The sequence below is a fragment of the Denticeps clupeoides genome, chromosome 12, assembly GCF_900700375.1.
Source record: "Denticeps clupeoides chromosome 12, fDenClu1.1, whole genome shotgun sequence".
Taxonomy (NCBI): Eukaryota; Metazoa; Chordata; class Actinopteri; order Clupeiformes; family Denticipitidae; genus Denticeps; species Denticeps clupeoides.
The window spans coordinates 12,856,251-12,872,149 of record NC_041718.1 but is presented as its reverse complement, the minus strand read 5'-3'; the positions used below and the strand labels follow the sequence as shown (position 1 = coordinate 12,872,149).

The 15,899-nt window shown below is 42.2% G+C and overlaps 1 protein-coding gene across 2 annotated transcripts; it reads right to left on the bottom strand.

Annotated features, from left to right (window-relative positions):
• Nucleotides 1–1,928: 1,928 nt before the first annotated feature.
• Nucleotides 1,929–15,343, bottom strand: ngfb (nerve growth factor b (beta polypeptide)). Of its 2 annotated transcripts, XM_028999009.1 has the most exons (4): nt 15,195–15,343; nt 4,721–4,815; nt 3,177–3,292; nt 1,929–2,637 (listed from the first exon to the last, which is right to left on the bottom strand). In XM_028999009.1, exon 4 carries the CDS (start codon nt 2,616–2,618, stop codon nt 2,016–2,018), a length of 603 nt encoding a protein of 200 aa, XP_028854842.1. In that variant the 5' UTR covers nt 2,619–2,637; nt 3,177–3,292; nt 4,721–4,815; nt 15,195–15,343; the 3' UTR covers nt 1,929–2,015. The 2 variants fall into 2 exon arrangements, with proteins under 2 accessions (XP_028854842.1, XP_028854843.1); XM_028999010.1 differs by lacking the exons at nt 4,721–4,815; nt 15,195–15,343 and having other exon boundaries at nt 3,177–3,464.
• Nucleotides 15,344–15,899: the final 556 nt, after the last annotated feature.

The window sequence follows — 15,899 nt, the reverse complement described above, 5'->3', positions numbered from 1 at the left end:
TATCTCACTGTTCACAAGCAAGAGTGGAGAAGAGGTACATCAGCAGCTCGGGTAATTTTTTTAAAATTCTGTTATTATTAGAATTGATTACTCATTGCTCCCGTAGGTTATGTACATTGAATCCTACTGCGGACGCTACCCAGGACTGAACAAGGCCTTCTTCAAAATACTTCACTTACTTTACTTTATTTTGCAGACGCTTTTATCCAAAGCGACTTACAGGAGGAAGACACCAGCAATTCTCGTTCAATTTCTATAGATTTTGAGTTTACAAAACTAAGAGCCCTGATAAGGCCTAATAAATAATAAAAAAAACATTGCAAAATGTTGAGGAAAATATGCCATTTCTGTAGTTTAATTAAATTGAGTATGTAATTATATTGCACAACAGAACCACTTTAATTTATTTAATGTAGCAACCACAAGTAACAAGTGATTTTCTCTGCTTTGATGTTTGGAGAAAATAGATTTTAAATGTGGTGTGTGTGTGTGTGTGTGTGTGTTTGTGTGTATATGTGTGTGTGCGTGAGAGGTCTACAATAATATTTTCTTCTTAACCCTATCAGTCCTACAAAAGCAAACATTTGCTGATGAGGTGCCAGGTGATTCATTTGATAGTACCAACCATGCTGGGTCTCTCTGATCCCCCAAAATAAACCTGATGGTTTTAGGTGGCCAGACATGACCTCATCAGTGTGTGACCTTTAGCACTGGGCCTTGATCTGTTTGCACAAGTGACCTGCTGGGAGTCAAACAGGGTCAGCCTCAATCCATCTGTCCTTTTCTAACAGACTATTGAGCGTGTTTAAGATACCTCCATATCTCTATGTGTTTCACAGTTTGGAGTGTGTGGGTTCTGGATCTATTTACGAAGTGGAATGTATGTTGCTTTTTAATAAAAAAAAAAAAAGTCTCTTTTTTTGTACCCAGTCACGCAAAATGTTCCCCTTTTTTTGTATCCTGTGGGTGCCATTTACATTTTATGGACTTTAAGGGCCACCAGTGAAGCACAATCTTTGAGAGGAAATGTGAACCGCAAGCGATGCCATGTGTTATTTTAAGTTTTTAAGCAAACATTCATGGAAAACACTTATGGTCTACAACATGTGGTGTTTAGCCTTTCCTGGCATAAAACATGTTCTTTAGTTGGGAAAGAAAATAATATGTAACTAATTAAACTCATTTAAGCAAAATTCTAATGTAGAAGGAGAAGGACCATACGTTTAATTCAATAACCCTTAATATTGTATGCTTCAATGTCATGTTATTAAGAAAAACTTGTTTGCTTTGGCTGAATTAAACAGAGTTGCTGCGAGATGAATTCTGGGATTCTGACTTCAAAGTGACGGCGATGCCGTGGGTGAGAGCTACGAGTGTCCTGTGTTTAGGGGCCAGGATCAAAGAATGTTCTATCATGTGTATGAGATGAGCTGTGAATCTGCTGAATTTGATCACTCGCTTCTCCATTCCAGCGAAGTTCTGCTCAACTTTGATGCCCAGGCAACTTCTACGCACACGGCCCATTTGCCACCCAAGTTGATGAATGTCCCCGCCTCTTTTGCTCAAGATAAATTAACCAAACGGTAATAGCTGGTGAAAGCGAACATGTTGGAGTTTGTCGGAAGGGCCTAAAGTAATTTGGGCGACTCCTTTTTCCGCTACCATGCCTACCATACTGTATTTCTACTGTTAATCATGTGCAGGCAAGTAAGCCATCGTAGCCGGCAAGTGCCGATGTACTCTTCATTTTCTTCCCGACCAACTCCTCAATTCCGCCCAATTCCCTAATTGGGAAACTTTCCTTGGAGCTTCTACTGCTTTCTTCGGCACAAATGACCAGGCGATGATTTAATACCGTACTCGTCAGTGTTTAATAAATAACATGGCCATCATCATTAATAACATCAGATTACACACATGCAGTCCTGATAAGTTAATAATGTCCAATAATTTACACCATGGCGGCTTATCGCAGAGGGTGAGTAGGTTTAACGGTGAGGAGCGGGGCGGCGCCGTCACTGCCGCCACGACTTGCGGCTGAGCACGCACACGCAGGCCACGTTGATGCGGATGAGCCTCCAAGCCACCAAGTTCTTGAAGGAAGTCAATGCTCGCACGAACGTGTGCGAGTTGGTGCAGTACGAGTTCCAGTGGCGGCCGTCAATGCCCAGGCAGCCTGGCACCCCCGAGCGGCCGGCGCGGCACGTGGTCTCGAAGAAGTACTGCTTCTTGTTGACGTTGTTGATGTTGACGTCGGGCAGCACCACCACCTCATTGCCTGAGATGTCTGTCGCTTTGGTCTTGTTGCCGACCCAGACGCTGACGCTCTCACAGACGGAGTAGACGCCGCGGTGCTGGGGCTGAGCGGCTCGCCGCCTCAGCCGGCCGCCAGACCCCTGCTGGCCAGACGGGTCGTGGTTCGGCGGCTTGTCGCTGAAGAGCACGCGGGGTGAGCGGTAGCGGCGCTTGTTGAAGAGTTTGGAATCGACGATGGGGACCGAGCTGGAACTCCCGCTGGGGTCCTGGTGCTTCGCCGTGCCGCCGGGGCAGGAGGTCCCTTCCATGGTCACCACAGCTTGGACAGTGATCAGGAGAAGGACCAGCACAGACGACCTCATGGGCTCACGTCCTGAACAACTAACATCAGAAAAAGAATGCCATTCATTATTTTAACGGAAATAGACATATTGGTCAGACATGAAGCAGGTTTTTAAATCCATGACAGACGTCATCTTATGTGGCTTCGTAGTTTTACCCGTTAACTAGTGCCTGTAGAATTCCTTAAAAACATCTGCAGTACAGATGTTGTTTATTTCTTTATTTGCAGTGAAGAAGATTTCTTTTTTTCATTACAACTCAACTACCGCTCGTTTCTCCATCCCGTACATGATGTCACGCGCTGATTTCCTCCAGATTGTGACGGACGCGGCGCGGGGACCCGTCTGCTGCTGTGACAGCTATTCTGGTGGCAGTGCTGCCTGAGGTCTGTGCCAGTTAGAGCAACGGTGATGACATGTTTAGCTAACACATCCAGTGGAGTGCACATGTCATTAGTCGCACTGCCACCCTTACCGAGCCCTTCGCCGGGCACGGAGCGCTGGCCCGGGCGTTTAATGGATGCGCGTGGGTGCAGCTTAATGTCCGATCTGGCAGGCCCTGTGGAACGTGCTGCTTACCTGTTAAATGTCTCCGGATGAAGCGAAGGCTCGGTCTGGCCCCTAGAGTGTGTGTTCAAAGTGCCCCTGTGTCCGGGCACCTGCCATCAGGGCTGCTTTTGGCCCCCGGCTCACCCCTGCAGAGCGACGGGCAAAAGAGTCTATTAACCAGCCTGTAAACCAAACTTCAGCAGATATAAACACTCCGGAGAGAGGCGTCTGCCAGCCGTGGGGTAATCATGCCATTTCGTTCTGGCACCAGGTCATCGCTGACAGTTGCCAGAGGATAGTATGCACCCGCACAGAAGAAAACACACACACACACACACACACACACACACACATAATAACAAAACAGTCACACAGCGGGTCCCATAAAGCCATTTGCATTACAAGCTGTAAAATCATTCGGCAGGCAGATCTGGAGACGTGCAGAACATGGAGTACATTCCTGAGACGTGCGCTCGCAGGCTGCAGAATGTTCTGGAAGAACACAGTTAAAGTGTTTGGACTAAATACTCGGCCGTGGCCGTAAAAGTGACGGACGCCACATTGTCTTATACTTATTTGGCCATGGCGGCCGATGACGGGGCTACGGCACGCTACTAAAGCGTGTGCTTTAAATATAGAATTTATAAAGGCATTTCGGCACACTTAACAAGGCCCGTATGGAACCGGTTCAGCAGAACCCCCTCTGTACCCTCGACTTTATGTCCCGGAGTTGGAATGCATTAGATGAAACATTTTCCATGAGATCTCCTCATGCTTCCGCACAAGGCTCGCTGTTTACCTTGGCACCGTTTGCCACTGACGCCGGGCGGCGTAACCCAATGGCCCCGTTACCCTCTCTGCACATCATTACCGTCTCATCACCCCACGCACGGAGGAAACAGGCGAGCAGACAAAACCGCAGCGCGTTGTTGTGTGCACGGCAGATTATGAGCAAGTGCAGGGATGCATGCATGAGGAGGGAGTCTGCGAGTCTGAACAACGGGTGGTAGTAGCCTAGTGGGCAACACACTCGCCTAGGAACCAGAAGACCCGGGTTCAAATCCCGCTTACTACCATTGTGTCCCTGAGCAAGACACTTAACCCTAAGTTGATCCAGGGGGGGACTGTCCCTGTGACTACCGATTGTAAGTCGCTCTGGATAAGGGCGTCTGATAAATGCCGTAAATGAAAATGTAAATTTCTGTAAGGCCAATAAAGCCAGAGTCGTATTTGCGCCCCATTTACGCATTCCGCCTGCTTCTCATTGGCAAGACAAGGGCGGTGCACTCTATCCAATCAGCATCGCTCCTCTCTATTACCAAAGTCTTTCATCGGTGAGGATTAGTTCAACTGCCTTCTCACAATATGATTGGCATGTGCACCCCGTGGCCATGAGTGTTCATTGAGTTAACCTCAAATGAGAGCCTTTCCCAGTACGATCTGTTAATGTGTTGGAACAGCTTTATCTGCGGTCTACACATGAAACATTCCTGAGACGTGGTTTCATCTATTGGGGAGCTCACAGCGTGCCGCCACGGATTGCCGGCACACTCACTTTTACTCCTTAATCCTACCTCAGCTAAACAGTGGTGGGGATGTGATCCTTTGATGAAAGGGAAACCACTTTTCTCTGTGGTCATCAGAAACTGCCTTTTCTGTGTCTCCAAACCTGAAAACATAATAACAAAGTTGTAGAAATGAATGGATGAATGAGTGACTGAAGAAAAACTTTTAATAAAAGTATGGAATTACTATATTTGTTTTACCATACTCACATATTTATTTAGATCTTCAGAATTTGTGCATGATTTGCATGACATAAATCACCCACACACAGACCAGTCAATGATTTTGGCACGCCTACTCCTTGGAGGCTAGGGAAACTGCAATGGATCCTGTTTTGAAGGATCTTATAACAAAGTTTCATGCGATGCTCAATTGCACAAGTGAAACGAAAGTTGTTAATAACAGTTCGACATAGGAACTCTTTCAGGACTGTTGGAATGCCATCCCCAACCAGTAAAGGTGTCGGAAACCGTTTTTGTTCATGTAGTAGTTTATGTTCTACAATGTTTAAAAAATGTCATTAAATAGTCGGTGACTGGTGGTGTATATCATGCATTTATTGATGAGAGTGCTAAGGAGTGCTAAGAGATGTCATTCATCCTTCTTCTCTGTAAGAAAGAAGATTTTTAAACCTTATATACAGGCAAAGTCACCAAAATTCTCTCTGGAATTGTATCAGCTTAGGTTGGCGATGGGATCGTTTCTCGTGTGTTCCGCTTGTCTGAGAACACCATAGCACAAGCATGACTGGCCCCAGATTACAAATCATTACAAACTGCACCCATTGCGTGAACTGTAAAGCCAAGCCAAGTCGGCTTGGCATTGCAGGGCCGCCCTGAACATCTGAACCCGAGCTCTTTAGGTCAAATGGAGGCAGTTTAACAAATTCCTCAGGCCATGACTCACAACTGTACTGCAGCGTGGGCGTCAGCATTGGAGGACCTACTGTCTGCGGGCCCAGAGCAATCTTCGAATCTTCGAATTGCGTTCATATGGCGGCGGCTTCACAATGGCACCGGCTTCTGTGGGTAATGCGAGCCTCTCATTCAGAGCCATGCGTACCCAGTGGTGACCTTCTCTCTCCCTAGCGCTGCCCTGGGCTTTTGATTGCCGCTGTGCTCAGGGCAGCTCTTTAGCCAGTCATGCGAAGCGGCCTGCAGGGATGAAGTGTGGCATTGTGCTGGCTCTGAGCCCGTAGCCTCCAGCATGACAGCCACGGACGTCAAAAAAGGGAGAACGCTGAACTTTTACAAACTGCTCATTGCTTAGACGTCTGTCATTGATTATTTCTTTTGTGCTTTTTTTGTGATTTGTGCCTAAAGAATGTCTTACAAATCAATGTGTCATTTTGTCTTCAAAGGACAAATTATTATGAATGCATCATCTTAAAACTGTAAAATTACAACATCAACCCATCAGTCACAGTTGGCATCCCTTCATCTGCTACAAAATTGCACAGACACCCACCAATATGACCAGGCAAAGTTGAAGCCATTGAAGGATTTGCACTGTGACGTTTAAATGCACAAACCGGTGGAGCACATAAAACTTATACTTCCAACTAACGATAACCATTCACTCTGCCATCCTCCAGCTAAAGCACAAACCTGATTTTCACAAATCTTGGTTCTACTGTGATTAATAATTTACTAACACTAATGAGAGAGATGATGTCCCATATAAAGCGCTATAAAGATAATACCAATTTATGAAATGAAATGAAGGAGGCAGGAGTGTGTGAGGTGCATATGTCGGGGACATTGGTGACGTAGTCCAGGTTACGGTGAGTGATCAGCCCATAAATAAATGTAGCAATGTTCCAGTTCACACTGAAAATAAGTAAGCTGGAAACTATTATCTGAGTCTGCACACATTTTTTCACACTAATGTCTTTAATGTGTGACCGCCAGACACATTAATGTTCATTGAGGTATGTTCAGCGTTCACATGCAATATGTTCAGTGCTAGGTATTGCATAAAAAACCATAAAAATATAGGTCTCAAGGTTTAAAATGTATATAACATCAACAAGTAGCAGTCATGAAGCCGTCATTCAGTCTTTGCTTAACCCCTGTAGGTCACTAAACACAAAGTGGAGCTTTTTCACCCCATTTTCCATTCTCTTAATTCAAATGTCTTCAAAACCGTAAATCGTTGTAGAGTAAACAACACCTGACAGAATAGGAGGAAAATTTGTGTCATGGTTAGACAAATATGTGTCCACAGACAAACACATCATTAACACGTTTCCTTTAAAGCTGCCACAGATGGCAATATCAATCCCACATAATGAGAGCGGTCCTCTCTCTCTCTGTGAGGCCGGTTTCCTGTGACAGACAGTAATTGCGCAAACACATACTCTGCACGGCAGGTCTTTGCGATCTAAAAGGGCACAAGGATGTGTGGAAGAGAATTTTACACAAAATACATTTACAACCCTACAACCTTACCAGCATGTGTCAGAGTTACTACTCTCTGGACAGTAAACATGTGTTATCCTGGCTGCTGATATGCTATTTGCTTCCTATGTCCAGCAATTCAGGAGCACCATGGTAAACGGGACAGAAAAAGGGAATGCTAGAGGAACCAGAACATTTACTGCACCTGCAGAAGACAACAGTTTTCAAATGGCTTCAGAGATATGTCATTTTCAGTTGTATGCTTTAAAGGCCCCTGACAATTTTTTTCCCCTTTTATATTGGTCTTAGTGGTCACCTTATACTGGTGCAGAATTACAGGCACATTTTAAATGCAAATTAGGCGGAGAGAGGCGGGACTAGAAGAACATGAGGCAAGTTGAGTGGGCATTCGTGGAAATTATGTCATCCATACCATTCACTAACCACAATGTTTGGCGCAGATGGGGAAAAAAATGAATCCATTGGTTGTTCAGTCTCAAATGAAGGAATCCAACCACCATCACCAAGCAACTGTAATGCTTCGCAATTCGAAATTCTCTGAGTGGAAAAATCCGCAGTAACCTTTCCCCTTATAACGACAAAAGGGGACAAATTCCAGATCCGACCATCTGAGCTGCCTCTTTACACCTATCTAGCCACTGTAGGACCATAGATAGACTTGGGGAACTTTAATGTTATGTATTAATGTACTAATGTTAAATAACCTATATACCAATGAGTCTTTGTAGCTTTATACTGGAATTTTATCTAAAAATGTAACTCACTTTGTGTACAATTTTATTCTGAAATATTGCATTGTGAAATGTTAAAAGACAAAGCAGATTAATTGCACATAATTCATGCCCGAGGAAATCTTTGTAGCCTTCATTTCACATGAGATGAGAGATAAATATTTATAGGTAAACACACTCCCCTGATGACTGGGTGAAAAAAGAGATTATGAAGATGTGTGAAATGTCTGTCAGAGCCCTATCTTACATGAAGACCATATTTAAGGTTTAGGAGTCTATGTACAGTCACACTCCAAGTAAACAGGATTTTTGTTTTATTATAGGGTATTTAATTGTTCTGTTTTGTATATAGATTATATGTTATTTTTTCACAAAGTATTTTCTTATGTTATAGTTGAATTTATTTTTGTAGTCTCCTTGAAGATTTGAAATCTATATGGCAACATTACATGTTCTTTAATTTCCTAGGTAAACATTTTCTAAGATGAATAAGAATGGTACAGTACTGAGTTCAATTAACAGAATAATCATAAAACACAATTTTAAGTGAAATTTAAGAATAGCCCCCAACCAACCAGTGTATTATCATCTACAGTATGTCTTCAGATAGACCATATCACCACTGGAAGTTCATATATTGCAAGTAGTCCTACAGGTTGAAAAGAAAATGATTAAATATTTTGAGGAAGTTGCACATTACACACTAATATCAAACGCAACATTTATGTTAGATCCAATGGCATTTGCGTGTGCTCCCCCTGTGAGAAAGAAATGTCCTGACAACTGTCTCAGCTTCACACAAGGCAGGGGCAGCGTTTTACATCACTGGTTGAGTTAAATGGGCCTCCTCTTCTCTCATTGGCCAATGAAACTTGGAGCCAGATTTTTCAAGTCTTGGTGGATCATTAAAGGAAAAACTGGCTGCAAACTGTCAACAGAGCCACAATGTAGAGGATGTGTTTTTTCTCTCTCCCTGATGCTGACTTACTTTGTGACCAACTGTTCCCTGTTGGGTAAAAGCAGAGCCCTGTGTTTACAATAAGAGATCAAGATTTCATCAGATGTGACATCTGGAACATTTCTGTGGGATTGCCAAAATGCCTGGACTACGATTCCTTATCCAGTTTAGGGATGTTCAGGCCCCAGAGGAATGCCTCAATTCACAGTTTACTGATAACTCCACATTGGAGATTTTTTGGGGACATCTTAATTGAAAATGCATTCTGTGTGGGATGCATTTAAAGATCCTGGCCCATATTCTGCTCTGAGCAAACAGCTCTCTACATACACACTTTATCTGTCACATTTTCTATTATAGAAATATTTGAAGAGAAGTGAAGTTGAGCTTTATTGTCATTTCAGCTTTATACATGATAGGCAGTGTATAGTTTCTCTGGAACCTGGTGCTACACTTATTGAACAATTAAACAAAGTTACATACTGACGTAAAGTGCACGTGTGCGACACAGACGTTACCAAAGCTTCTCTACACCTTTATTACTTATTTCAATGTTTTGTTGTCCTCATGTTTTGTTTGATGTTACTCTTGTTACTCCTGCACTGCTTGTCTTGCACCGTATGTAACTCAAATACTTAAATGTTACATGTAGCACCAGGTTCCGGAGAAACATCATCTTGTTTCACTATGTACTGTCCATTATGTATGACAATACAGCTCAACTTGAACTGGAACTGGATATTAAGTAAGGACACAAAAGAGCAGAAAAATAAAGAATTAACTATATTAACTATATTATAATTAACTATACTGATATAAATAAATATGTACATTATAATTAATTTACAATCACCTTCTTTGGAAACTCTTCAGTTACACAGAAATTTTGATTGTATCAAGGACAGCTGTCCTGCAAAAACTGTGTCCTGCAGAAAAAAGTGTCACTTAATTGCTATTGCTAAATTGTTATATCATTGTAATTGTGTGCAACGTATCATGGTACAATTGTGTTGTGGGTCCAATACATAGTGTACAATTTAATACAATATTGTATTATATTGTTACATTTAACAATATAATATTTACACCAGGTGTAAACACCATACAGCATTTCTCTTCAGAATGAATCAATACTTGAAGGCCTTCTCCTGTACACCAGGAAGGTGTACATACACAATCCCGTCATACCATGTATGAATAGAAGATGGCGTGTGCATGAAAACACTAGACTTGTGTTATGGCTTGAAAAGGTACATCCAGCTTCAGCTTGCTTTGGAATCCTGAGACAGAGCTGACTTTCTTTCACCCTGCAGCCATTATTAGTGTGTACTGTCTAAAGAGCATAATAGTGGAGCGGTTGGAATGAACTGAAAGGATTTTCCATACTTTTGACAACTCCCCTGTTTCGTCTTGGGGGAAAGGCTGAATTACTGTCATTAGAATGCTATCAGGAAACTCACTTTTAATAAGACATGTCTTGAAAGCAAAACACAACTGTCAGCCTGTAGAGACTCCGCGCAGATGTTCTGAAGCTCCTGCTAGCCCTGCATGAATTAAAAACCAACTGCATTTCAGCCTGTGCTTGTGGGTGTGGGAAGAAGTCCTGGACATCTGCTGACTGGGACAGTCTTGCACCACATCCTTCAGTTCAGTAATGGCAGCAATATAGCTGTGTGCCACTACTCACCAATAGTTTTAGATGATGAATTTAATGCTAAAATAATTTATTAACTTCCACGACAGCATTTGGCAGTTATGAAGGCTTCTTACAAGCTGGAATGAAAATGCTTTTTGCATACCAATAAAGCCTTGAGAGTGCATTACAAAAATACAAACATTATGTCATGTCTGAATAAACCTTTTATACTTATTCAGAATTTGTAATGACATGAAGAAGACAGCGTGTTGGTCCGAGAAACATAAAGCAAACATCATGACATGTAACATGGAACGTAGCACAGTTCGTCATGCTGTAATGAGTCATTTAAAATATATATGCATTAGATTTTATCACCAAAGCACAAATTCCAAGTGCTAAAAACTATGCAGAAAATCCATATGCTGAATAGAAAAAAAAGTGTCTCTTTGCACTGGCCACAATTTAAGAAAAAGGAAAAGAAACAAGTCTACCACGTTAAGATAATGAGTCATACATGCCACCATTTCAAATGCTTCAGTATGAAATGTATTACTTTACTTTAAAGACAATGAGCAGGAGGGTTATTTTTATGCGGCACCAAATGTTAAATTCTTATTTCCATACACAAAATTCACCAAATGACAAAATCAACATGCTGCATTGAAAGACAGAAACTCCATTCACGCCCTTTTAGAATTAAATGACAGATGCTGATTTGGTGCACTGCTTGAATCACTGTATAATGAATCATCCATGCAAATAATGCAGCTTGTAAATATAAAATATTGCTAGGTATATCTGTGTATGTAAGAATGTAATAGAAACATAAATTTCACCAGGTGTTTCCTGCCTTTTACACGTGTAAACATTTCCAATAACACCAGTATGAAAATACTATTGCATTGCCAGGGTGTAAATGATCAATTTATTTTTGGTTTGGGTCAGAAAATGCTATGCAGGGCATTTAAAGAAGGCTGTGCACTTAGTCTGCGTGCAACACTACGAATAACTGTTATATATAGTAATGTTACTAATGTATCCAACATTTATGTAATAATAAATATTGAGTAAGAACATTATAGCGTTGCTCACTCCTCTGTGGTTGGTTAATGATCATACTCAATTTACTCAATAAAAACAATATTCAAGCCTCTACAAGCATGATGAAATCAGGATGCTTTCCTGTTTTCACGTACACTGAGGCAGTTGTTTTCAACATAGTGATGACCGTCTCGAGCAGATGTTCAGATTTACATTACGCCCCGCGTCGCTGTATATAACTGCCTTCAGTTCATCTAAATATTGAAATGGGATCCAAGGTTTGGTTGATGTGCATACATCTGTTCGTGCAGAACATCAGACATGATTGCTCTTCCGCAAATAAAATAAACGTGATGTGAAATATGGTGCTTTCTGAGAGGAATTTCAAAGCCACTGATGTCTTACTCCCACATTTCCTAAGCGGCCCTAATTACTGAGGGAACTAGAGCCGGCTGAAGCAAACCAGAATCCTTGCAGTACAGTGTGTGAATGGAAGGCCTGATGCAGATAGTCCTGTACATCTGATTTCATTATGCTGCCTATACGTACTATTTTTTTTAAATTAGCATGAGGTTTCACATTCTGAATATAATGTTTTTATAACTAACATTTCATCATCACACCAAATTCCAGCTGCAGAACATACACTATTATAAAATGGGCCACCTTGATTAGGATCATTTCCCATTGAGGCATTCACAGCAATGAGATCAAACTTGCTGTCATTGAGGGGAGGGATTAGCACACGTTTATTCAAACGGCTGAGTTTCATTAGGAGCCATGTGAGGGGGATCACAGTATTTCCCTGAGCTTCCACTGACATGACCAGGCACACCACTGAGATGGCCTGAAAGGTTTTTAGCCCACCTTATCTTTCCGACCCAAGGGGTGAAGCAAGATTAACTGGCTGATTGCAGATGTTATCTAATACATTCGCCCTGATCCTAAAGCACTTTCCTGAGTTGTAACTAGGCCTAAACAAGGTCGGAGATTACATTGTTATTCATATAAAATACTACATCGCTTCAGGAGATGGAAATAAGTTTTCTACCTTCCTGCAGGTTTCTTTTCCTCGAGAAAACGCATCTGAACAAAAAAATAATGAAATTCACGTGATGAAAACTAGACACTTGACAAAACGCACACAAGGCTGTTGTTTCACATATTCAACTCAGATGTGACTGAGATTCAGGCGCCCCTAGAAAAAGTCTGCTTCGGTTTGGCGGCACTTTCCTACATGAAAATGGCGCGCATACCAGAGAAATGAGCAAAGATGGATCACTTGTTATGTCACTGAATTTACACCTCAGTGGCATGTGATGAATGGCAGCACACAGTAAACATAAAGGCCGTCATTGTTTCATATGGACTTTATATCTGATCATAATCTATGATGTTAAGGTCTGACATCACTGACTTTAAACTCTGGACAATTTCAGATATTTTATGAAAACAACAAAAAAAACTAAAATAGCAAAGAGTATATAAACTATTTCTTTTCGCGCTCTCTTTCTCACTCTCTATCTGTAAAATACTGTAGATTGAATGTTACATAAAGGGAAAAGATCATTTCTGGATTTGACAACTGTTCATTTTTATCCCTTGGTCCAAGAATATGCCTTTATGCTATATTCCAATATAACTCATTTTAAATAACAGGGCCAATCAGAATAACAAGTGAAGACAGTGTGTTCTGGTCAGGCTCTTTGAAATAAGAACTCCCCCTGTGCTGTTTTGAATCTGTCAGTATGGGCTGAATGGTTTTGGAGACCAGGCAGCCACTGCAAGACCAACAGCAGAATTAGTACACTTAGCAGCCAAAAGAGGTATTGTTTCAAGAAATCCCCTTCCTCTGTGAATTTTGGTATGATTGTGCTCAAACACATACCAGATGGAAAGGCCATAAAAAAATATTATGATGTAATAAGACTGCTAGAACACATCTGAATTGGTTTGTTGCAAGTGATTTCTTGATTTAATTTTATGTCAGTGTTTGCAGTAAAGAAGAACTGAAATGAAAAGTCTGGAACTGTGATGATGGGAAAATAGTTCTTTTTCATTTTTACAGGAAACCTGGCTCTCAGAATGCAAATTCTGGGGAAATATCTGACCGAAAGCTCCCCAATTTAAGCCATGTGTTCCAGCATGCTGCTAAACACACTGGCTACCAGAGGTTCACTTGGCAGACACGCAACCACTTGTGCATTCTGTCTGCATTTCATTTTTTTTATGTTTCTGCAGACAATAATTTTCAAATTGGCACCTCGGTAAACAAGTGTCTCACCTTCACAGGCTCTGGAACAAACAGTCCTTGAAACGATTACCTAGTTGCAAACCGGCGCTCGGCACCAGGTGAGCATATATATTCTCGCCGCGCTTCTCTGAGGCCACAGATTCCTTTTCTCTGCTTTCTCTTTCTGCACTGACAGTAATCTCGGGATCAGTGAAGGGAACGCCTCTGGGTTTTGGCAGCCCCTCAGTGAAGACAGGGGGTGGAGAGTTGGATTACCTGGTCTGTGGGGACCTGTTTATGGTACCCTTCAAAACACTGCAGATGTGTCAGGGTCAGGCTTGTCCTCTTACACGGCCACCGCACGGAAGGAGCAACTGGTGGAGAGTACCTCGAGGCTCCGCTCGGCGAGAGTGCACAAACAGCCAGGTATGAGTCTGGAGTCTGAAAAGTATGCCTGCCTCTAGGGCACCCAGCATGAATCACGTGGAACAAATGCTACGGAAAGGTCACATGATCAAAAAATAAATTAAAAAATAAATGTCCACCACAAAGCCTGACCTCAGAGTGCCACATAGTGTGAAGCGGTCTCACCAGTAACCCACAATGAGCCTTCTGGGGTATGTATGGACAATTCCCATTCAAGCAGAGAGGGGGGAAAAGGGCATTCCTTTTGCAGGACGTTATGCCCACTTCCTCCACATTCCTCCCAGGTCTAATTCAACCTCTGCATGAGTGATTGCATCGTACGCCGCCCCACAGTGTGTACAGATTGGTATGCTAAATGACTATGGGTAATACAAAAATGATAGTGTGTAAACCGTTGTGCAATGAATTAAAGGTGAAATCGCTGAGGTATTCCCATTTTCTGTGCAATCAGTCATGCTTAATTTTACCCTCCAGAGGACATGATGTGCTAATGCGCCTCTGCTGACAACCGTTTCTGCAATTTAGAAGATCCCCGTGCACACTGCACATCCACGCACCGCTGGTAATACGAGGCATTAGTGCGCCGGGCCCTGCAGCCAGCTGAACGCAAATGTAACCTGATGAGCCCGAGGTGCTGGGAGAGAGAGGGGAGGGGGTGAGCTGTCCCCGAGGGAACAAACGTGATGACTGGTTCCCATTGAGGTCCTCCCTGGCCACCCTCACCAAGACCCAAGGCATAGGAAAAGATGGGAGACTTGCACGTGAGAGACAAGTATGGATGTGAACTAAGATCACATGGGCAGCTTTAAAATCTAATTAAATGTGAAATTTAAAGTAGTTTTTATTAATATAAGATAAAACTCATTCAAACAACTTTTGCAAAAGTTAAAATCTCATTTAACCATTTAAAAAAATTTGCTTATTGCAAATAAGAGACCATAAATTGGATTGGATGTAAATAATTATATATAATTTATTTTATTTATACATGACTGAGGGATATTTTGTGTTAAACCTCATTAAAGATGTCTTACCTCTCTTCCACGTTCCTGCTTCACTTCAGTTGTATTGGCAAAAAAAAAAAAAACATTTTTTTGTCCAGCCCAATAAATCCCAAATATTCCTGTTCTTGAAGGCAAAATTCCAAAAGTGATTTTTTTTCCTCCCTAACATCCACTCCAGCCCAGCTCCTGCACTTGTTGAGAAATTGATTGTTCTGAAAGTTACTCAGTGGAGTGTTCCCCTGTGTCAGTCTCTCCCTCCGAACCTACAGAAAGCCACAGGTCCTAGTGCCTGTCAAGTACCATCGCCCATATCTAGGAAATCATGGTACCTTATTACACACCAGGAGACCGATGATGGAAACACTTATGCGTTGCAGCATTTTTATTTTATTTGCCTGATCCATGATGCCTTGCACATGTGGACACCTGATACTGGGTCCAAGGATCCCAGCATACCATCATGAATTCATAAATGTGATTTGTCGCTCCAACCAGGTTTTTACATACTTCCCCCCTAGGTAAAGATGGCAGAAGACAAATTCACAAACACTGTCACCTTTTATTAGTCCTTTGTCTGTGCCGAGAAGGGGGTGGCCATAAACAATGCAGATGTTCGCCTCTTAAAGCAGAGCCTGGGGCCAGAATGGAAGTGTCGGGGGACTTTTATTGACATTCCTTGCGTGACTTTAAAGGTTACAAATGTTCCCGAGACGCCGAGGAGAGGTCAAAAAGCCA